The 24344-nt window shown below is 45.6% G+C and overlaps 1 protein-coding gene across 1 annotated transcript in view; it reads left to right on the top strand.

Annotated features, from left to right (window-relative positions):
- The window catches only part of LOC8026951 (astacin-like metalloprotease toxin 5), a 40448-nt gene extending 17063 nt beyond the window's left edge, over positions 1 to 23385 (top strand). The window contains exons 4-6 of the mRNA XM_029971736.3: positions 584 to 698; positions 6473 to 6648; positions 21992 to 23385. Of these exons, the coding sequence (XP_029827596.2) occupies positions 584 to 698; positions 6473 to 6648; positions 21992 to 22266 (566 nt within the window). The 3' untranslated portion in view covers positions 22267 to 23385. The remainder of the gene's footprint in view (positions 1 to 583; positions 699 to 6472; positions 6649 to 21991) is intronic.
- Positions 23386 to 24344: the final 959 nt, after the last annotated feature.

Below are 24344 nucleotides of genomic sequence, written 5' to 3'. Positions count from 1 at the left end.
TTTCGGAGCAAACCGTTCTCATATTTAAAAGTTATAAGCGATTTTCTGCACATTTCATTGGGAAAATCTGGCCCATTTTTGCCAGTTTTTGATTAATGGCGCCATTCAGTTGTATGTATTCAAGATCTCCGCCGGTCGCAATTTATCTCTTGAACATTTCAGAAAATAACATTACTTTAGAGGGACATTTAGTTTTGAAACTTTGGCATTGCATGCTTCGTACCGCTAGCGCTATATTTTCGTGCACAATGAGCGTTAGGCAATAAATAGTTTATTTTTGTGCCAAAAAAGTAAATAAACCCTGCAAACTTTTTGGGAAAACCCCATTTACGCTTTCTGCTTCGTGATTCGTTTTTCTGCCTTCTCATCACCCGATGCAGCAACCTCGTTGGCTCCGGAGCCACAATAAAATACACGAGACCCTTTACGGCATGCGTTTCTTCTGCTGTCAGTGAACACATTTGGTTGATCGTATAACTTCTTCCATATTCCCACGGATTTATATTGGTTATAAACCGCAACCTAAATAAATACTCAAACCGTAAAAATAAATACACAGAAAACAACAACGCTTTTGTTGCAGGTAGGAACATAGCCGCCATCGAAGACGCCATGAAAGGCATCGAGTCGCAGACCTGCCTTCGTTTCGTTCCCAGGACCACCGAGCGAGACTACATCACCCTCTTCAAGGGACCAGGGTAAAAAGACTCCCTTTTTGCAGACGCCATTTTCGACTTAATTCTGTTTTACCGCTCTGCTAAGCACGTTTGGATGACGTCCTTACATCGTAATGGTGAACTACGCCACCTTTGAGCCTGCTGTTCACCGCACGGGCTCGTAGCCTGCTGTCGTTTGTTGTCCTTGCGGTCTACCAGCGTTCTTTCGTCAGGAGCTGGCTCGGCTGGAGCAAAATCGCGTAGAGCAATCGAAGCCGCTGTGACGTCATCACAGATAGATCAAGGGCGTGCACAGATTGAACACGAGTGCTGCAGGTCATCGTCGGGTTTGGCCTCGTGTCCAATGAACACGCATAAAGACGCTCGGCAGAACTATGCGGAGGGCAAGTTCGTCTGCTTCACGCGCAGGGGGTAGCGGTGACGTCAGAACGCCGAGCCCTGATTGGCTGATGGCGACCCCCCTATCTGAGCGTCGTCTGCTCCTTTGCAACGTCGTCTGCTCGCAACGTCGTCTGCGTCTGTCTTACCTTTCCTGCGGCTTTCGGAAGTGCAGAGGCCAGATTCACGAAACGATCTTACGCCAAAAATGTGCGTAAGACATAACTTAAGAACAAATTCGTATTCACAAAACGAAATTTTCGTGAATTTTGCGCAGGTTACGACGAAATCCTACGACAGCTCCGAAGCTGTCTACGCACTTCTTACGATCAAATCAGCATGGCCGACAGCGTCGCGGTCGCGACGACCCACATGGCTTGCATTGACGTCACATCAGCCGCCATTGCTCCGTACCGTTCTCCTGTGCCGTGAATTCTGCAGCCTACATTTGACACCATCGAATTTGTTTTTCTGGTCAAGGCTTGCCGATAAGAGCAGATTCGATGGTGCCAAATGTATGCCGCAGAAGGCTCCGTACAGGAACCTGGTACGGAGAAATGGCGGCTGGTACGGTGCCATATGACGTCACGTGCAAGGCATGTATACGTGCGCTTCTCACGCGTCCCGACTTCAAGCAGCAAGAAAAAAGTAAAAAGTACTTGAAACAGACCACGACGAACGAGAACGCTGGATCCACAAACACCCGGGAAAAGCTCCAGTGGCTACGATTCCACCGAACGCGACCAAGCGAGCAAGGCAGTTAGGCCTAGCAGGCACTCCGCTACTCGGCGACCGTCTGTCCACGACCGGCTGGCGTGCTGAATGGAATATGCCCGCGCGACCCTTGTAAACCCTTCCCGTATTATACTTTGATCGCTGACCTCAGTTTTAGATTAAGAGGTGAATTTTTTCCTCTTGTTATCTCCTTGTTTCCCGAGGCAACGGTGACTCTCGCCGGTGAAAAAGCGGTGAATCTCCGACAGACGCAGGGAAGGTAAAGCAGCCATCGGTTTGACTAGCAGACGTAAAGCAGACGACGTTAACTGCGCCAACCCGCCGACGCCGTTAAAGAATGAGGGGTCTCTCCGCACACGAAAGGAGGGAAAAAGTATTTGGGAGAGAACTTGCGGATACTAACACGCTCTCTCTCCGTTCTCAGCAAACAAACCTCGGCGCCTCGGGACACCTCGCTAGTAAGTCCTTTGACTTCCCTCCTTGATGCGCGTCTGCTAGTTGTTAGACAAAAACAACGTACCGCTCGAGTTCTTTCGTCTGTCCTCTCTGAAAGGCGAAGTCGAGCTCGCTCGTAAAGGCCTGCACTTCCGAAAGCCGCAGGAAAGGTAAGACAGACGCAGACGATGTTGCGAGCAGACGACGTTGCAAAGGAGCAGACGACGCTGAGATAGGGGGTCGCCATCAGCCAATCAGGGCTCGGCGTTCTAACGTCACCGCTACTTCCTCTCTCATGCGCAGAAGACGAAAATGACCCCACTTGCGGGGCGTATTCCAAAAGCACGCGGATTCTATAGTTGGCGACAGGTCAAGAACGAAGTGGAAGCTCCTCCCATTTCTTTCCACTTTTGCAGAGCAAACGCTGCAGAGGAGGCGACCCCCTCTCTTCCCTTCGTTCTGCTAAAGTGGAAAGAGGTGGGAGGAGCGCCTTTTCTATAGGAGCTGCTGCGTCAATTATCCGAGTCCGATTGTTTCCTCACATACACTGAGCATGTATTTGACACGAAGGGCTTTGTCAGCGTTCGACGTAAACTCGTATCCAATCACACGCTTCGTGCCCCAAAAATGGCTACCTCCAACGTTGCTTGATGGACTTTCGAAAAAAAAAAAAAAGAAAGTCAAATTACCGAGTGTTGCGCCATTATACTGTGATGGCGTCATGTTCCATGGAGGGAGAGGAGGGTGTTTGCGGGTTTTGATTTATCTAGGTGGTGTTGGCTGCGGTGACCGGTGAATGGCGCCGTACAAGAACTGCAGGGAAGGGTCCGCCACCAGTATTAAAACCGGGCTTTTAGAGCGCAGCTCTTAGGGGCCCGTTCCCGGCTTGAGCGGCGTCGGCGTCGCCGTCGCCGTCGGCGTAACCAAGGTCATCCCAAGGTCACGTGACCCCCAAGGTCAGGTGACCCCTCCAGGTCACGTGACCCCTCCCAAGGTCATCTCAAGGTCACGCGACCCCACGTGACCCCCTGAAGGTCACGTGACCCCCCAAGGTCACGTGACCTTGGGGGTCACGTGGGGTCATCTTGGGATCACGTGACCCCAAGGTCACGTGACCCCTCGAGGTCACGTGACCCCTCCCAAGGTAATATCAAGGTCACGTGACCCTTTGAAGGTCACGTGACCCCCAAGTCACGTGACCCCTCTGAGGTCACGTGACCCCTCCCAAGGTCATCTCAAGGTCACGTGACCCCAAGGTGACCCCACGTGACCCCCAGGTCACGTGGGGGTCACGTGACCTTGAGGGGACCCCCATGTGGCACCCAAGGTCACGTGACCCCCCGGTCACGCCTCCCCGAGGTCACGTGACCCCCTCCCCGAAGTCACGTGACACCCCCCCCCCCCCCGAGGTCACGTGACCCCCCCCCGGAGCATATTAAAGAATGAGGGAAGGAGGAGGAGAAGGAGGAGGGGTCTACCCTCCCCTCAGTACCCTTCCCTACTCCTCCTCAAGAGCTGCGCTCCAATTCGGCGTTACAGGGAGTTGTAAACGGCTTTCACTTTTTGCCTTGGTGCATAGAACCTAATGCCCAATGCGCCAAGGCGCATTAGACATTTAGGCGGAGCTTTGCTTCTGTGCCCGCCAATCTTGAAAACAGAGAGCGGTGACAGATGTTTCTCTCTCCTTTTTGGTGGCGTCAGAAAAAAAAAAAAATGCTTTCATATTCCGTGGTATACGTGCTGACGCCATTTCTTAGCAGGAATTCAAAAGTAGAGACTCTCCCGGAGTTCTTCTGCTACTGCGAACGGTGCCTGATAGTTTTCGTTTAATTTGTGCTATTCTGCAAAAAAAAAAAAAAAAAAAAAAAAAAAAAAAAAAATAGCTGTGAGTACGTGCTTACAATGGTAAACGGAAGCTGCATTTTTAGTCTTCGCATTTGGTGATTTTAACTAAATTCTGGTTTAAAAAAATTTATACGGTTTGTGAAAACTACGAGAAAGCAGCCTAGTTATATTTTTGATTGTCGCTTTCATACACTGGTGAAGTTTGAGTATTCTTTCGATTTTTAAGTCATATTTTACTAAGTGTTAGTGTCCCGAATCGGTCTTTTTGTTTAACAACGCTACTCTTTTTAATTCTATGGCTAGGGCGTTTTCTTATTTTACCGTCATAGTTGCCTGATCTATCCCGCAGTGTGGCTTACGGAAATGAAATGTTTATAGCGGCGAGAACGTATCTTTTGCGTTCGTTTCACTGAAGAGAGAACGCCATTTTTGTTAGTTTTGTATATTATTTTTTTTTGCTTCCAAATTTGCTTTGTAAATATTTATGTAAACCATTCTGTCCCCTCTCTCAACTCTGTTGGATGTAGGAACGCTGCTGAAAAAAGAAATTACCTCTTTATTTGTCTCACTTCCAAAGAAAAGGCGAAAATAAGTAAAAAAAGGCAAGACAAAAAAAAATGACATGGTCCATATATTATGATACATCCGGTGCAACGATTGAACAATACAGCCCTAAAAAGACGGAGTGTAATTTGATACAGTACACGCAGTGAGCAAGTCACTGCGAGCGAAGTTAAAAAAAAAAAAAAAAAAGTAGCTCCAAGCAAATCTTGAAAGAAAACTAGACGTTTCGAAACCAATTCGGTTTCTTCTTCAAGGGTAATTGAAAGCACGCGCAGCAACAACACCTTCTAACCTCTTCGTCTTCAAAAAAGGTGATGAGGACTCTAATTTTCACTCAACAAGGCGGATTTCTGCCGAATATGTTTACTTACGAACCAAGAATGCATCCGCAGTGGGGTATGTACTTTGGTATGTACCTGGGCTAGTTGGTGAGACATTGTTTAGGATAAAAGGGCTAAAGAAGACGACGGACAATTTATAGGACGGCGAGCACCACAGAGCGAGTATTGATTCCTGTGGATAACGAAGGTTGGGGGTACTATAAGACCCGAAATAGTCACATGTACGGGAAGAGTGGACAAGTGAAACCTCATACGGTAATTGTCCATGTGTGGATCAGATTTCTAGGTTTAATCATATTCTGTGTTTTGGTCTTCCGCAGTGATTGGCTCGGGCGTGATCTGCAGTAAACTGAACTCGCCAGCTTTTTTTAGAGTGTGCTGAATGTCTCAAAAGAGAGAGAGAGAGAGAAAAAAAGAGACAGAGAGACAGAGGAAGAGAGAGAGAGATTCACGTCACGTTAAGAACGACCCAAATCATTGCCTATAAATAGGGCGTTATATACTATTTATATCATAAAAACTTTCAACCTTTCCACTGCAGTGAAGAAGGAACACCAGTGAAGGTGCACTATGGTGGGAATGAAGTAATGGCTGGCCGCAAGTCGGCAAGTCAGAGTGGAAAGGCTGGAGGGGTTGCCGCCATCTATGAACGACGGCGGCCACCAGACAACTGGGAAGTCGGTTGTCTGGTTGCCGCCGTCGCTCATCAATGGCGGTAGCTGTCCAGAGATTTGTATCATCATTTGTTTACTGGCGGGCACGATCCTGGGGAAACTAGGCCTTAGCAGCTCCGCTGTAAAAAACTGCGAGGTCAAAAAGTTGCTTTTAATCGTCCTAGTTCGTAACGTGAACTCGTTCCAAAACGTGAGAAGGAACGAGGAACATAGTTAAGTATGCGGGGAGTGTGTACAACGTACATCTATCTACGGTACATCATACTTTGTTTTAGCACACCTTGGTAAAGAGCGAATAAAGGGACTCTATAGCCATGACCGCTGGTCAGCGCACCCAGCCTCATCAGCACCACTCACTGCGGCCGCCTTGAGCGCTCTCGTTTTCTCTCGCAAAAAGAGCCACTCGCCATGCAGTTCTCGGCGGAGTGCGAACCAGAATCCAGCGGCCGTGGCCACAAAACACCAGCTTATTGCGGACCTTAAACCCTCCAAAGTGTGTCACCGACGTCTCAAGATCTGCAGCTGCTACACCAACTGGTAGCTCTACGCGCAGTATTGAGAATGTGTCCGATGCCCCGATGATACTCGCGAGTGATTTCTTGGTATTGTTTTGCTTTGTCTCTTTTTTCTGCTCAGTGCTTTAACCAGGTGCTAGGGCCCCGTCAGGACACGGTCTTGTCTCCTTTTGCTCTATCCCCTCAAATACTTTTTTTTTGTCTTAAAAAGAAAAAGAAAAAACAAAAAAATTCGATACAATAGAGCATAATTTCGTTGAAACGAAGCAGCGGCGACTCTAACAAGTGTGCTTGCGTTCCGTCGACAGGTGCTACTCGGCCGTCGGGCGCATGGGCAATGCCCAGCCCTTATCCCTGGGCGACGGCTGCGTCTTCCGGGGCACCATCATTCATGAGCTGCTCCATGCGGTGGGCTTCTACCACGAGCACTCGCGCTCGGACAGGGACCAGTACATCAACGTCTTCCTCCAGAACGTCGATCCCCGTAAGGAAAGCCGTCCTCCATAGATCCGGAACGCATCTTCGACTAGGGTGGCTCAACCAGTACCGCTTAGTAGGCTAGGCGCGCGCATGATTTCAACGCTAGCGTATTCCCGACCCACCCGAAACGGCAAACACGCCGAGGCTTGACGAGAACCCCTGCAATAGATGGATGGATAAAGGCTAACGGGTGTACCCTTTATATCGGGCGGTAGCTTGCGCCACCTAGCCTAGTTGTACGTCCCAAATCGGCAGACGGAGGCGTGTTGCCGTCGCCCCAGTCGCGCGCTCCTTCTGAGATGCTGCACGACGCCCTGGCGGCAATGCGTATGCATGGGAAGCGTCGCCGCGCGTATAGTAATATATATATTTTTTTATTTTTAGAGAGGGGGGGGGGGGGGGACGGGAATAGGCGCAGGCCTTATCTTATAAAGACCTTTTCCCCAAGGGCGCCAACACCCTAAATATCGTCACTTGCAGTATATGGGCGAAAACACTGTTTTGCCGTAGCCCCGGCAAGAGAGTACATCTACACTCTGAAACAAGGGTGTCGTCTCACACCCTTTTGTCCCATATAATATAATGTAGCCCAAAGCTTCAGTTCGACATACAGCGCCCTGACTTTGAACAGGCGGCCCCAACTTTTACGAGGGGCTTGATAACGGTGAGATATACCTCGTTAAAAGCTGAAGTACGTATCAAAGTCTACAATAGAATAAGAAAACACTGAGGTTTTGCAGTAGGGCCAAAAAAAAAACCCGATTACTTTTTTTTTTAAATAAGTAAAACGGACGTTAGCTATTTGAATAAGTTGTACCACTCGGCTATCAAAACGCTCGTGAAAGTTGGTACCGTCGGTTCGACGTCAGCGCGCTGTACGTCGAACTGAAGCTTTGGAGTGTCTTCTATGGGACAAAGGGTGTAAGAATACACCTTTTTTTTTCTCCTGAAAGTGTAAGATACGAGCGCAACCGTCACCCGTTCTTCTTTTGCCTTCCCTCTAGTTTACTGCGATAGCGATTCGTAGGACACTTGGCGAGTTTGGCCCGCCGACCGCGCTCGACATCGACGCTGCCGGCCACTTTCGGCACACCCGCCAAGATATTACACATTGACGTCATGCTGCTGACGTCACGCCGCTGACGTCACGCCGCTGACGTCACGCCTCTGACGTCACGCTGCCGACGTCACGCTGCCGACGTCAAGCCGCTGGACACGACTGGGGTGTCACTCCGCGCATCGCTTCACCCGTTACCTGGCGTCATCTGACATCATGACGTTACATTCTTATGTCAAGTCGCGGTGCACAGTGACGCCCCGCGATTTAATGACGTCAGATGACACCGTGAGTCACATGATGTCATGGCGTCACGTGAGATTTAGACGCCGTGCGACAATGCGTCGTCACCCGACACCATCACGGCACGTAAGAAACATAAGCATGAAACAATGAAGACGATGAAAACAAAACGTTGTAGGTTCGCTAATTATGCCAGATAGGTTCTCGGATGATAAAACGAATGAGGCTAGGAGGACGTTAAGCCGGCGAAACCACGAGCGTGAAATTAGCTACACGCTTAAAACTTGAGAGCACGATTTTGGAATTGTTCCTCGGTGAACAGGAGACGGCGTTACTTTCCGTGCAATATAGCATCGCATAAGATGGTCGGGCAGCCACACCAACGACGGGGAAATGTTCATGCATATACGTGCAGCTTCGTAGTTCCCTGGATTTCAAACTTGGGAGCGCAATTTTAAAAGTGTTCTTCAGTTACCACAAGGCAGTCCTTGTTTGTGTTTAGAAAAATTGTTTAACAGGTTCACGAAACGCTCTCTTTTTGATACCCCCTGATTGGTTCCAAAACACTATAGAAATTTCGTCCGGTGTGTTAGTCGGATTAATACGAAATGTCTATGCGGACTCTATGGTGCAAGCTCGCACCTTTACCATTCATTCGGTTCGTCTGCTCCGAAATGGCACCTTAGCGGCTGCGACGTCACACATCAGCTGTCGTAGTGTTTCACCTTAGAGTAGTGTTTACCGATCATTTTTACTATTTGCAGGTTTAACTCTTTTTATTATTTTTTCGTCACCCATGTCGCGTATATGCCTACCAGGTGGCTGGGTACGAGAGTAAACGAAAAAGGCCTGCACTTAGTTTTAGTTCCAGACGCATCCGACGCTACGAGGTAACGGTACCAATCAAGCCTTGGCTGCGTCCGGACTTAAATGGGTACTGAATCGAAACTTAAAATATACCTTTTTCGTTTTAGAAATATGTTAAACATGATCAACTCTATCTGCTAATGACAATCGCACGCTTGTATTTCAAACGGATGGCGGTATTTATCTTTCTAAATGTTCTATTCTGGGGAGCGTTTCAAAATCAGCCACCGAAGAGCGCGATGCGCCTTGCGATATCCTTCGCGCCCAGCACTTCCCCGTGACGTCATCGGCCTCCCTAGGGCCTAGCGTACCGTAGTTATGAGCGTTGACACTTGGCCGTGTCAACGCGTTACCGTCTCGCTTAGTCAGAGTACCCAAGGGCTGTAACATATCACCGGGAGATTGCGGAGCCGGCGGAGTAGTGCGCGTTTATGACAACACGTAATTTACACGTAGTGCATCGTCTGCTCCGCGACTTGGACGATATGACGACATCGGCCATGTCGGTTTCGGGCGCGAGCTAGCTGCTCTTTGAACGGGGCGACATCGTCGCGAGGCGGCTATGGTACATGGCATGCTCTCTTCGCCAACCAGAAGCCAAAAAGAATCCCCTAGCGGTTTTAGCGAGAAACCGTTTTAATAAGAGCGTTGGGCTTAAATGTAGCAACTCCTTCATGGTTGAAAATAGGGTGCATCTGATGTTTTGATTATGATCATGCCAAAAGATGTAAAAACCGAACGTGCCGCTGGAACACTGTTTTTCTCGGACAGAATGTCACCGCTCGGACGGCAGGTTCCCGGCTCTTGGCGCCTGCAATGCGGATTATGCCGATCGTTCCACTAGTCTCGTCTTTCCGCCATGATTTTGGATGGCCATGATTGAAACATCACGTGCACCATATTTTCAGTCACCGAGAGTTACTCCGACGCACGTATTAATTTCGTATATCGCGACCACCTCCAGGGTACTATTTCCAGCTTCTGGTTGGCCAAACTCGAATTTGTGAAGACGCCCTGGAACACGCCCAGCCCGTTTTCGGCCGATGGCGCCTCCTCATCTGCCTCCGGGGTGATTTCGGATAAGGTCGACCAAAGGTGGCTGGTCGACATTCATAAATCACCTGATGTTTTTATGTGCCATCGCCTAAAGTATGGTATAAACGAAACCGCCCTTAGTTTTTACCAGAAAAAAAAATGGGGACAGGAAAATTTGTGAGGATTGAAAGGTGGACAGTTGCAATAACGCGCACTGATGGGGGCACGTTTGAAATTGAATTACTAAAACGATAAAATTAGGAAAATTCTAATACCTTTTAGAAACAAACTATGGGTATAGCTTGCTTGTAATATATAGAAATATTATTTATTTAAATTATATTTCTTTTCTAAAAATTGCTAAACCTGCCTGCCCAAACGACAAATGGCGAAATTTGGAGACCTGTATCTCTTGAAATAATTTAATCACAACTATATACTTTTCAGATACTATTATATTTATATATGCCTAATATTTAATATACATATTAGGTACCTGAGTGATACGATAGTCTTGTTACATTTAGGTAAACATGGAGAAAAAATTAAATTACTAAAAATTCCGATGCGAATAAAGAAACAACACCACCACCTTCGATTTTTCTTAAATTTGGGTACCCTGTTATACGCTATTTCGGCATTCATTTCTATTGAAAGCATGTTGCATTATTGTATTGAGATTGAAGATATAACTCTCCAAAGTAGGGTTCTTTTTCAAAGCCTACACTTAGCAGTGCCCTATACGAGAAGTGACTCTGAGCTCTAGTTCCAGGAAACTAACACGCATCTTTTATATATTTTTATTCAGATGAGGTCATTGACAACTATAACAGTCGGTCACACAGTAAAAGTGAGGAGAAACTACTGTGGTACAAAAAAAACAAAAAACAATTCGAGGGACGAAGGTAAAAGGTAACCGACATGACACAGTATTGTGTCCCGTTGGTTACCTTTTACTTTTTCCTCGTGCGCGCGCTTTCTGTTTGTTTTAGTTATGCTTGAAATGCAAGAACGGATGCCTCCTGCGCCGACTGGCAACAACTGCGCATGCGTTCTCTTGTCTCTTGGCGACGAGGAAAGTGGGCGGAAAGGCGAAGGCGTTTGCAGACGGTCACCGCTTTCTTCACGTCTGATCGTAGCACGTTTTGCAATCGAGGTCCGTAAGACATGTGACTGCGATCGAGCATTTGGAAAGACTGTGGAATCTAAGCACACACTGCCACGCTGTGGAATGTCCCGGTCCTAGCGGCTGGTCGTAGAAATGCTGGGGGAAAAGGCGAGTGGACATGAGAGTAGCTGTCGTCGCGGCGTCCCAACTAATGTCTGCTTATCTAGGCATATTTTCAGCTTCGTCCTTCCCCGAGCTTCGTCCATAGATTGCAGCAATTGGCTCTTCCAAGTGCTTTGCGGAAAAGTAGAAGCTCCAGGTTTTTTAGAGCGGGGGCATTAGACAGCGCAGCTCTGAGGCGCCTGTTTCCGGCTTGAGTGGCGTCGGCGTCGCCGTCGCCGTCAGCGTAACCGCGCGTTGCATTATAGCAAGTTTTCTATCATGACGTCACACGTGACGTCACGAGTAGGGGGGGAGGGGAGGAGGGAAGAGGAGAAGGGAGAAGGAGGCGGGGAAGAGAAGGAGGGAAGAGGAGGGAGGGGGGAAGGAGAAAGGGATGAGAAGAAAAAGGGAGGAGGCAGATAAGAGGAGGAGGAGAGAGGGGGAGGAGGGGAGGTGGAGGAGAAGGAGGAGGAGGAGGAGGTAAGATGCCAGCTACCGGTTGTGCAGGCAAGTGATATCCCCATTCATAAATCACAGGGAGGCACGTATGAAAACGTGGTGTACTCGTTATCCAAGTGGTCTGTGCTGTACCCACCGATCTCTGTGGCACGTGAGACAAAGTTGGTAAATTGTGCGCCGCGAAGGTCGACAACTGCTTGCTCGTGGTAACTCTATATCTCTCGCCTACAACACTCACCAAATAATTCGTGCAAGTAAGAGAAGAACTTCATACGAGTCATGCAGGAAAACATCCCATTGGCCCCGAGGGACATGCACGCCCTGTTCTGCTGCGCCATTTCCGGGGAGCACGTTCAAGACTAATGCTGAGGAAATCAAAAACGCCGAGCAGTCTTCGACAGAGCCCAGAGGAAGTAGGATGATTTGGAGAGAATCACCTGCTTTGTCAGTATTGACCCTAACACTGTCTCGTTCTCCCGCCTTGCCTCTGCTGTCCTGTTTCATGGCACCGGCAGATCAAAGACAGCCTGAAGCTTCCAGATCTGAGAACTATATTTTCTTTCTGCGGACAAGCGATGAGCGAGAATACCACGATATATACATGTAAATATCTTTCTCAGATTATTTAGCACGGTATACCGCAAAATCGAAATACACCAAGAGAGGAGGAGGGGGAGCACGGGAGGAAAAGGGGAGGAGAAGAGAGTATGAATGAGGAGGAGCGGCAAAATCTCCTCTCCGTACCCTCCCCTCCTCAAGAACTGCGCTCTAATTCGGCGTTACAGGGAGTTGTAAACGTCTATAATTTTTTACAATATTTTTTTTTAATGTTTAAAAAAAGTATTTTTTTATTTTTTATTTTTAAGACGCAGTACAATCAAGATATTCGGAAAGCGAGACAGTAGAGTTATTTACCGGCACGTTAAGTATATAAAAAAAAAGATAGTATATTAACGCAGATGATAGTGACAAAAATCGGCGAAGTAGATAGCTTTCTTTTGGAAGTGTATCTCTTTCAAAACATTCGGCATGACGACAGCAATTTTTTTTTGCAACGTGGTAGCAAAAGCTACATTATAATAATGAGCAAGACACCTGTTCGCCAGTGTCTTCGTTTCAATTGAAATAGACAAAAGCAAAACACCTCATGTTCCGTCATATTGTCACGAAGGACAAATGTTGAGGCGGCAGATAACTGTGGAACCAAACGTTTACTCGGGCAAACTTGTGCCCAAAACAAAATAGAAGAAGGTTAGTGTCGCAGGCGTCGATGTCGCCGAAACAGCAGGACCGAACGCTGGGGCGAGACTGATTCTGCTCGCCATGCGGAGTCCATTATGTACCGGCGTTGGTTTCTAGAACATTCGGCGTAAAACTTTCGACACGTAGGACATTCAGAATTCGGTCAGACGACAATGTTCTTGAACGTACGAGTATGCCAAGTTAAAAGAATAAATAAAGGAACATTCTGCTGTCTAGAATCGAACCTAGACCTTCCGCGCGATAGTCGAGCGCGGTAACCATTCAGCCACGCACGCTCGCTCGGCGACGCGCGCGGCAATATCCAAGATGGCCTCTGACACAGCGAGCGTTCATCCAAATTGCCGATGAGCTGCAGTGCGTCGTTGCCGCACCTCAGCAAAAAAGTTTTACAGAAGGCTGTTGTACAGTTTTCGAAACATTCGTGCAAAATACACGCAAAAAAACAACAAAAAAACAACCGCGAGTTACCTTCCTCCGAGACAACCAACCACAGCAAAGAATAGGCAACCAATCACAGCAAATGCCATAAAGTGCCAAAAACAATGTACAAAACCAGGTGAAAAAACACAAGGCGCTCTCAAAGCACTTGTTTATTCACGATAAACAGAACAACAATAAAAAACACGTATTAAACAGGCACCACAGGCCTGCGTAATCACCAGAATATCGATGCCAAGCTTGCTTGATATAATCACACTTTTGGTTTTTGATGGGGCGATTGATGCATCCAGTGTTGTTCCCGTTACCGAAAATAAGAAACGAAACAGCGTTAATCGTTAGATCATCAATAATTAACACGTTACTGAGATTCGTTACCGTCCTGGAAAGGTAACATACACCGTTTGCGTCGGTAATTCGATTACTCCATGCACTGTTAAAACCGACGCTCCTAATGAATCTACCTAGAGCTCAGCAGTTCCGAAGTTGACGCTTGAAGATGTGCTTTCTGCAATTATTGAGCTCTCTCCGAAAAAGTGAGCCGGGAGGACGGAATCCCTGCTGTTATTGTAAAGGGTTGTAAGGATATGTTTGCCTGAATGTTGCTCCATCTTCGACATATCTCTAGAAGCAAATGTGTTTCCTCAAGGATGAAAAAATGCAGTAGTACCTATACATAAATTTGCTCACACTGACTGCGTTAGTAACTACAGACAAATTTCTCTTCTTATCTTTTTTTCTAAGGTATCTGAAAAGGCAACGTAGAAGCATATTTATTTCACTTTTAAATCGTTTTTCTGTCTAGACCTGGAAAGCTTCTGTCAAGGGTGCTCACTGGAAACTAACCTTGTATCACTCTTGGAACTCACTTTACCCAAGGTCACTGGCCGTGGACAAGTTGACGCTGTTTATATCGATTGCACTACTGCTTTTGAGCTTGTAGATCATTAGTTGCTATCTAACCAATTGTCAGCATTGGGCATGACTAGCTTGTTTTGCAGTTGGTTGTCAATTTATCTTGGTGAAAGTCCAACCAGCGTGCTTTATGACGGGTGCTTTTTTTCCTCGTATGTTTTAAATTCTGGAGTGCCTCAGGGGTCCAATCTTGGGCCGCAGTTATTCAATATTTTTGTCAATGATCCGGTAGACAGTGTGCAGCATTCAGAGGTGCTGCAGTTTACAGATGTTGTAAGAAGTATTGCGAAGTTCATGCAACTACTGACTGCCAGATGATGCAAGACGATGTTCACGCAGTTCTAAATTGGTGGTGGAAACATAATTTGGTACTTAACCCCAATAAGACCAAGGTTCTTTCCTATACTCGTCAAACCAGCTGCAATGAACACCCGTATACCATGTTAGGTTCAGCTATCGCGAGGTCGGATACTATTCATAACCTGGGAGTGCTGCCTGATTCCCGCCCTTCGTTTACTAAGCTGGTTGCGAAAATTGTGACTCTTATCAGTTGCTAAGTGTTACTTCCCGAATGACGCGGAATTTTTGTACTCATGCTACCATGATTAATCTATTTCGCGCCCTTGTTTTGTCCAACCTGGAGTTTTGCTCAGTAGTATATGGAACTCTATCGAAATGAGGCAATCATGCATTTTAGGAAAAGAGCAGCGTCGTCTGGTACGTGTTGCTTATAAAAAAGTTGGTTTGCAGGCGCATCTGTTTTGATTATGAATACCTATTGAACCTGATTGATTGGGTACCCTTGCACGAAAGAAGGTTAAAATTTTTGTATAAGATAGTGAACGCTGCGTTTGATTACCCTTGTTTTTAAGTGCGATTTCTTTTTGTGTCCCTCAGAGGCGTATATGATTTTAATTTCTTTTCTGCCTACAGAAAGCTGGTGTCCTGTCCGCAATTGCACGTTTATAGCTCCTTCATAATAAAAGCTGACTGATTGAGACCTGTTTTCACCCCTCATAACTTTTAAACAGGCCATGTTGGCCGCTTGACAAACAGCCGTTCTCAGTTTTTTTTATAAAGTTTTGTTTATGGTATATACTTTTATTTTTTTTTTAAATTACGTCCTGCATGTTTGTTTGTTTGAATTTGTTCTTTCATTGATTGTCATATGTGCGCACTAATAAGGTCTGGAGTTGTTTGTGGTTACATTAAGCAGAATAAATTCAAATTCAAAGCAAATGAACTTTATTTTTGCGGTACTTTAGTTTCAGTATTATTTAGTAGCAAAGCCGCAGATATAAACTTCGTCTTAGTTTTTGTTATTTTAAACTATATATCAAGCAGCCCAATGAACCACTTTGTTGAGTGACGAAGTTTTTTTTTTTAGAGCGTACATGTCATTTGCTAAACAAAAATAAAATCATTTCGCAGCGTTCCATTTTTTTTTTGTCAAACAGACCATTTTCAAGCAACATTGATGATCGACGTTTCATGTTCTTTTTTTTTTTCCCAATCTCCCGAAGTAATCCTTGCACTATCCCACACCACCTGGTGATAGTTACAAAAAGACAGACGGGAATGGAAATTGGCGGGGAGCAAAACTCATAGCTTTGTTTTCTAGGCTAGGTGGCGCAAGCTACCGCCCATTATATAGGGTAGAGCCGTTAGCATCCATCTATTCGTGGCACGAAGCATAGGGTTGTATCCGAGTCGTCACCAAACGCTGACGCAGCACTCGCCCCCAATAGGTACACAGTATACGTGCTCAAGCAATTGTGGATTTCGATAGTTGGCGCAGCGACTATTGGATGGCGTTCAAGTTTGAAAGGGACCTATTGCATTCTTAGGTTTGTCATTCGCGAGGGTTATTTTATTGTTCTTTTTAAGAAATAAAATTAGTTGGTAAATAAACCAAGTAAGATGTAAATACCCTAAGAATTTGGCGCTTCAAGCAGCTCTGCCGCAGAAACAGTCTCCCTCTCGCGGCAACCACGCAAACCTCAACGAAGGTGCGTGACTCCACTAAAAAAAAGAAAGAAAAATGATGAATGAAACCACCCGCCGAAGACCCTTCCTTATCGAGGCGGCCTTGTTTGTGCATCGCGCCAGAAGCAATCATAACAGTCTAATGACAAAGAAAGAGCTCTTCTAAGCGGGCAACGGGAGAACGTCTCCGATCCATTAATCATCCAAGAGGCGCGAATGTCAGGAAAACTTTTAAAATGGGTCAACCCGAAGCGCGCGCTCACGGTGTTTCGTTCATTTGTTTCTTTTGGAATTGGTTTGTTTCAAAGCCAACCAAGATGAACCAAACCAAACAAAACACTTGGACTTTTTTTTTTTTTTGTGTGTGTGTGTGTGTTCTAGTTTGAAGGACGTTTCCTTTTCTCGGCTTCTCGACGGTTTTGAGGAAAACGCCCTCGACGCTCCAGACCAGATAATTACTTTATAAAGTCACATTGAATGACGCCAGCTTATTTAGTGCGCAAGTGGTGGTGGTGGTGTGTGGGGTATGCCTACAGCGAGTAAACTAGTAAAGATAATAACAGAGAAGCAACCAGTTGACAATATCTGCCGCAATTATATTGTACCCAATATAGAAGTGCATGAAGGTCAAGCAGGTGCTTCCTCAAAGCAAAACTGAAGCACACAAAAAAAAAAAAAAATCGGAGATAGAGCGGACTTCTATAGCTTTCTATTCCGTGAATTTAGTTATCGCACTAAACTTGGGCAGAAGTAAACGTAAACCGGATTCATTTTGAAAAATACGTGCAGCGTGTGCCGCAGGGTATGCTGCGAGCACCTCTGCTTCCTGCTATCTTTCTATAGCGCCGTGCCGTCATCGTCAACATCCCCGACCCAGCATAATGACGAGCAAGAATCGTCTGACCATGCCGATGGCTTCACTTTTTCTAGTCTCTCTTTTTGCACCGCAGCGGTTGGGGTTACGTCAACATTTTAATTTTTGACTACGACGATCCCATTAATAAGATCAAAAGACAACTTAAGACATATAACTTTTAAGGTGTCTACATTAGGATGTTCACTGCTTTTTTTAATTTGAAGGACTGGTTTTGACAAGAAAAATGGAAGAGATGAATCCAAACGAAGGCCATATGTTACTCTCTTGTACAAGGGCATTCAAGCTGCAGAGCCTCTTAATTTATTTACATAAAAAAAGAACATGAAATATAAAATAGAAACTTCCTCATTTGTTCACATAATCACCGTGTATTTGTGTAGACATATTTGGCCACGTCGACGCCACATTGCATGGCCGCTGCGATGACTTGTTTGGGACTCTGTCTATATAACCGGGCAGGGAGCAAGATAAATCACTTCAAAGGTGTTTTTGTGAAGAACATTTTGTAGAAGTGGCGGACAGTGAGCCGGAGCACTGTCGTGATGAGAGATAACAACTGCGACCATTTTCGTTAAAACAGTGGTGACGCAGGCGAGCCGGTGTAGATTTACCATTTTCTTAATCCACCTGAGACGAGAACCATTTAAAGTGGAAGAGAAAGGAACAGAATGTCAGATGAGTTAGTCGCGAACTCAGCTGACGCTTTTTTTTAATGAGGGAAAAAGTGGTGTTTCTATGACGACTCTTTTTAATGTAGCCGTCACTGTCGTGCCCTTCGGGATGCAGTGGGTGAGGATGACTCCTTCACTTTCCCAGAACGTGACCATCACCGTCTCCTCCGCTGCGGAGGTAGCGCGAAACAGCGGTGACGGGGAGGCAGTGCCCCCATTATTGTAACAGGCGTTTGGTTTCGTAACTAATAAAAACAAACCAAAACAAAATGGGTCACAATTGCAGCGACCGTCACGCTGATTTTCGAAGAAATGCGTTGGGATTTCGAACAAGGGTTATAAATAATAAAGCATGGTGATTGCAGCCTGTCAGCACTTTTTCGCGGGGTGAACATTTCCGAAACCCCCCTTCTATCTGGTGTAGGCTAGGGTGCATATGGGCCGCCGGCGTGGTACCTGGCCCAATGCGGGTGAATGCTTTGTAATGAGACATCCGCAGACTGTCGCCGCGAAACGGCGTGAACGGGAAGGGGGGGGGGGGGGGATTAACACACGGCCCAGTGATACACCCGCCGTCCCTCACTGCGCGGCGCCGAAATTGACGAAGGGGCACGTCGCCGGCGATCTTCGGTTGCTTGGTGTTACGTCACGGCGTCGTTCCATATAACCATCCAATCCAGTGCGGCCTCCGTTGCTACGCGTCCTATCGCCTAGCCTCTCGAAGTATGCACCCTGCCGCCATCTGTCGGCGCTTGCGGAAGGTGCTTCCTAGCCAGTTTCCACATCCAGTTGGGCTGCGGCGCCCTCCCGTTGGCGACGTTCCGAACTTTTTATGTGTGTTCTCCATACCAGTCCAATGTCAGCGCATGTACCATGGCTCTAATGTTAACGAATTAAAAAAAAATACACACGCACAAAAACTTACATCTTCTAGTTTATCATGGCAGTTGATAAAAGAAAACTTATGCTACTATAAAGTGCCTAATTCCTCACATCTGCAGAAGACAAATAATAGCACTCTGCTCTGCAAATGTTAACTTGTTCTTTTTTAAGGTTTTATTCATGAATGTGGCCAGGTGGCGCCACAATTGTTCGACACTGTAACGATGTTGCTGTCCTCTGCACTCATTCCCGATTGAATTATACAGATTTTAAGATGTTGTTTAATGCTTTACCCAATCATAACCATGAGAGGAAAAAAATAAGGAAACCTTACATTTTGCGTTACTCTCGTATTTGCGGGAAAAAACAAGAAGAATGGTATGGTCACTGAAAATTCGCAGGTCAGTTAGCCATTTCATTCTGCGAGTGAGGTCAGCGTTCGGCGAGGACTCGGAGCCAATCACGCGCTTCGTGGCCAATCAATGGCGACCGCTATTGTTGCCTGGTGGACATTTGAAAAGGGTCTACTGTGTAGTCCCAACCCAGCCAACCACCAAGATGAGGTCGTGAATACGTTATTGGTTTACAAGAAGGTATTAATAATAAGCCGAATAAGAGCGCGATAATTGGTGGGGTGATTCTAACGGCGGCGTCGGAACACAGAGAGAGAGAGAGAGAGAGGGAGAGGGGGGCGGGGGCGCCCCTGTTCTGACATTACGTTACGTTCACACTTCTTGCTTTGGAAATAGCCACGCCTTGCTGTCAGTGACCAAAGTAAGCAATCCGTAAGGCGGATTGCTTAGTCTGGCTAAAGGAACGCCTTAACAATCCGTAAGCAATCCGTAAGGCGGATTGCTTACTCTGGCTAAAAAACTAAAGGAACGCCTTAACGGTAAGGCGTTCCTTTGACATTTGAGGTAACTTAGGTCTGTAACGCGCTCCTTTTATGTCGAAGTAAAGAGTAACGTACTTCGCTACTTTTGTTTTTCGGTAATGCCTACGGCGCTGATTCTAGCCTCCTAAAACTGTGAATGAATCACGGGAAGTGGAGAGTGGGTAATGGAAATCTGTGCAAATAATTTCAAAGTCTTCTGAACGTTTTTAATTTGAAAGAGTTCGTAAATTCGCTTACCAGTGAAAACAATATTCTTGACTCGCTTTTTGTGAAATTTACTAAATACACATTGAGGATGTCGCAGAAATGTTTTGAAATAGGTGATTACGAAGCCATTGCTGATGAAGTATTGCCAACTGTAGGCGAATCGGTAATTCAAGAAAATATATATATTAAAAGTAGACTACGATGCCATTAACTGAAGAGCGTGTTGGTAACAATGACTGGTAGCAGAAAGAATAAAACAAACTCCGGGGTTTGATTTATTCTTTTTGTTGTCAGTCGTATGATGCCATGTTTTTGGATAAAACAATTTATCGAATGATTTCTTATGGCTAGATCCTGATGGTGGCTCTGCCATGGTTCTTGAAAGCGGTGCATCTGTAACGTTATACTACACACCTATTATTTTCACCAAGAGACTGTCTGAGCACGAGCTTTCTGGTATAACTTTAAGGTTGCACTTTTTTCTATTAAAAAAAAAAAGCGGTAACAACAATGTTGTGTGTAAGTATCGAACAATCTTATTGACCTCTATTATACGTAAAGTTATTCATTACTTTATTCGCATATGGATTCGAAAAAAAAAGAACTTAATTTTTTAAAAATAACGCCTAGTACAATGGTTTTAGTTTTATTCCAACATTACGATTTCATCAGAAACCGAAAAAAGGTGTATTGTATATTTATGAACCTTATGAAGCTTGTGATCAAGCCAATAATTGTTTCTGAACACGGTAGAGCATATGTAGACGATTTGAATGTCTTATAACGTCTGTTGAAAACTAAGTGTGTGACGGAGAACAATGCGTCCTTTTGAATGGTAACTCTCTAAATACCGCGACTGTAACATTTGGTATCCCGCACGTTTGGTAGTACTCTCGGAGTTTTGTTATGTATAAAAAAATATTTGTTTCAATATTTTTTCGCTTTAAATTTTCACTTTTGATTTTATTAATTATGTATATGCATCTACATGCAAGCCTAATGCGTCGTTGCGTATAATGCTGGGGTACACATTCACTATGAACGAGGGATATTTTTTGAAAGTCGAATTATAGATGCATTGTATATCAAAGACGTGTGAGGTTTGACAAATAGGACTCAATAAAGAAAATAACATGTTTTTATTTAAAAGTTTTTTTTACAAAGTTAGGGTCTATATCGTGGTTTTTACAAAATAGGTATTCTTTTTAATGCCTTATTTTGGCATAGGCATATTAAATATATTCCTATACCGAATAAGGTAAACCCCATGCTGTGCTTTTTTATTTAAATTTTCGTAATTGTTCAATAAAGGCGAGGAAGCTTTAGTGCAATTCATTTGTCCGTTCAATTCTAAAACAAGCGTGCATAGAATAAAACCTTGGGACAAAATGATTTCAGAAAAAAAAAAGGTTAGTGCAAAGTCATTGCATTGAATTAGTTCTGAAAGCTTATGTTTAAATTATCTGCATCGTTGTGCAAAACAAGAAAACCTGTGCCCGAAATTTGTAATTACTATCAGCCTGAAACTACACATATTTCGAAAGAAAATTATATTCGACGTCAATTCCATGCATCTGAAAAGGTAGATTACAAAAATGAAAAGCAGCAACTGTTAGTTTCTTCTGAATCGAAACGATTCACAACAAGAAAGATGTTCGAACAGCCGGGGTTTTTGAAATACACTTTTTGCAATAATGGCTTCAAGGGGCTGCAGGCCTTCTCCAATCAATGAATCAATAAATCACAAACTGTTAATGATCCGGGAAAGGGGACACATTTCCAGCTTGCCGGCTTATTGCTCTACTTCATTGATGTTTAAGAATATTCGGTCTCATAAATCGACATTTATTGGTATTTCCAACGCACGACAGTAGCTGTCTGCATGAATACAACTTTATATAACATCAAAGCATTTAAGACAAAATCGCGAGGCGCATTGTATATTACATGGTGATACTATTTATAATTACTTAATTACAAGCGACTAATGCGACTGACGAAATATTTAAATCAAAGGAACGCCGACCACTTTCAGTGAGTAGTTTAGGAGTCAGCCTTAAGCCGGCGATCAGAAGCATCATGGAAAGGACAGCCTGCATGCATTCTTTTCCTTCATTGGCGGTCCTGTCACAACTGCCAGCAGACGTTTTCGGAGCAGGGCGTGTCCATAGATACTTCTGTCTTCTTGTCTGCAGCAGGCAGCGTGTATTTTGTACGATCCATGAGCAGCGTGTCTGTAGCTTAGAAGTCTCTGATGACCCGTCCCCTCCTTCTCTGTGCAGGCAGCGTGTCGCAGTTCCAGCGGCTCGAGCCCTGGCAGAATCGGCTGATATCCCCCTTCGACTACGACTCCGTGATGCTGTACGGCTCCTCGGCATTTGCCAGGGGCCCCGGCCTCAGCACCATGCTGGCCAAGGACGGGGCGCGTTTGGCCGAGGTCTTCGACAAGAAGGACATGGACGCCAGCGACGCCAGGAGGGTCAATGTGCTCTACCACTGCAGCCTCAACGGGAAGTCCAACACCAAAAATAAGAAGACGAGACCGAGCCTATCCTGATATTCGTGCGAAGCCTTCTTCCAAGTCCGTCCCTCAGGGATTGCCGATTTACGCTGGTATACAAAGCGTTGTGACGGGCTGTTTGGATGCGTAAGGTACCAACAGGGGCTGGCCTCTTGTGCCTTCCTAAAAATAACAGCGAGCAATTTTAACCGTCGCAGCTTCCGGTCGACGAAATGGACTAGAAAGAGTTTTATGTAGTCGCTGACAAGGTGAGAACGGCAGGGATGAGCCAAAGTTGTCCCGCCTCTAGCGGTAGCTTTCTACTTTCCACAACGCTTCGGCGCACCTCGGGTGGCGTGCTCGCGCATTCGAAGCACACTGGAAAGCATGAGGCACGCGCTGGAGGACGGGCGTTCGAAAAACACGCCCTTCCGTTCTCGCTCTGTCAGGGACTATAACATAACTCATGGAGTTTGTTTGACTGACAGGTTGAAATGTTTACTAAGACAAAATGTTGAACGGTCAAGACATGCTCAACGATTAGAAGGATCGATATGCTCTTTTGGCATTTCGGACTGCTCGGCGAATCTGAAACATTGGCTGTATTACGTTGTCTTCGACATGATGCGGAAAACTATGGCTAGGTCCCAAAAGTGTTTTGGAAAGATAGTCCCGATGCGGAAGTTTGCTCGCTCTACTCTAAACCCATGTCCCGATACGTTAGCATAGCCGGACTGTGTTCCACAATGCACACAAAGCCTCAACCAGGAAGGAAGTGAGATTGGGCACAATGGATACGACGTCACAAGTGTAATGCGAAGATGTCATGATCACTATACTCATGGAAAAGTGGTCACGCCACATGACAGGGAAAAATATTGTATCAGCCCTTTTTCTCACGAAATGATTCCATCAATCAGTGTGTCGGTAGACGATACCCGATATGCGGAAAATCGTCCATCGCTCCGCTTCACAGGGGCATGTGATGAAAAATACATTTCCGCAGCTGTTCAATATTTTTACTCGCATATTATGCTGAATTCTTTTGCATCTTCGAATATGCTATGGTGTTTTCTTGTCCCTGATACCTTTCGTTCCACAGTTCCAAAACTCGGCTATCTCTAACGTGAGACTTGGCAATTTTTTTGTCCAAATAAAGATCTGTTTTAAAATCCACTCCTCATTCACAAGCTCCTTTGTGGTGATTCTTAACTTGGTCAAAACGTTCAACAAGGAATCTACAGCTTGGTACGCTCCGACGTCACCCGATAGAACGTATTTAACATAAAACAGTAAAGCTGATGCCGGCCTTTACTCTGCTTCCTATCGTAACAGGCGCAAGAACGTTGTTCAACTCTTAGATAACAAGGTCACAGTGTACTATATATCGACCAATATGAGCTGGACAAGACGGCGGCTTGGGCGAGTTGGTTATCTATGTCTCAAAATAACAGCGCAGGTGTAGAGTTATACACAAGCACAAGTCACAACTGGCCACAAAAACAATCGCACATAGTGACCTTCCTAGAGTCCCCCCCCCCCCCCCCCCCCTCCCCCGAAAAAAAAAAAAGAATCCTCAAAACAAAAGGGGTGGTTTGACGGAAATAAAGATGGCCACACTGATGCGCAACGCAGAACGGGAAACGACCCACGAGAACAATGCAGACTTCAGTGTCAAGAAATTAACAAATAGAAGAAAATGAGAAGTGGACACAGAAAGAAGACACTTTTTTTGCTTGTTGTATATTTAACCTTACTACGGCAAAACGTCGAGTTTTTGTTTGTTTGTCTTCTTCTTGTCGTCACTGCGGCATGTATAGACCAATTCATTTAGCGCTCTCAGGGCGGCGCCATTTTGTTCGACCGCAGCGCCCTCTCCCTACATCCGGAAAGTTCAGCAGGTTCGGCGGGGTAAAACGAGAAAGAAGGCAGACGCCCGATTCCGCTAGCAGACGAGAAACCGGGAGATTGCCGCTCTCCGTCTTTGGGCTGTACCGGCGGGCTGTACGGAACATCGAACTCTCACTCGTGGGTGCCGTTGTGAAGTGGTTCGCGTTCTTACAATATTTATAACCACCCCAAAATCAGCCTCTAGCGCTCTGTTCTTTTATTTGAAAATAAACTAGCGTATCGTT

This window comes from Ixodes scapularis, unplaced genomic scaffold (genome assembly GCF_016920785.2).
Source record: "Ixodes scapularis isolate PalLabHiFi unplaced genomic scaffold, ASM1692078v2 PGA_scaffold8__174_contigs__length_109621045, whole genome shotgun sequence".
In the NCBI taxonomy this organism is placed as follows: domain Eukaryota; kingdom Metazoa; phylum Arthropoda; class Arachnida; order Ixodida; family Ixodidae; genus Ixodes; species Ixodes scapularis.
Note: the sequence above shows the minus strand (reverse complement) of the source record. Positions and strands in the feature narration are given on the sequence as shown.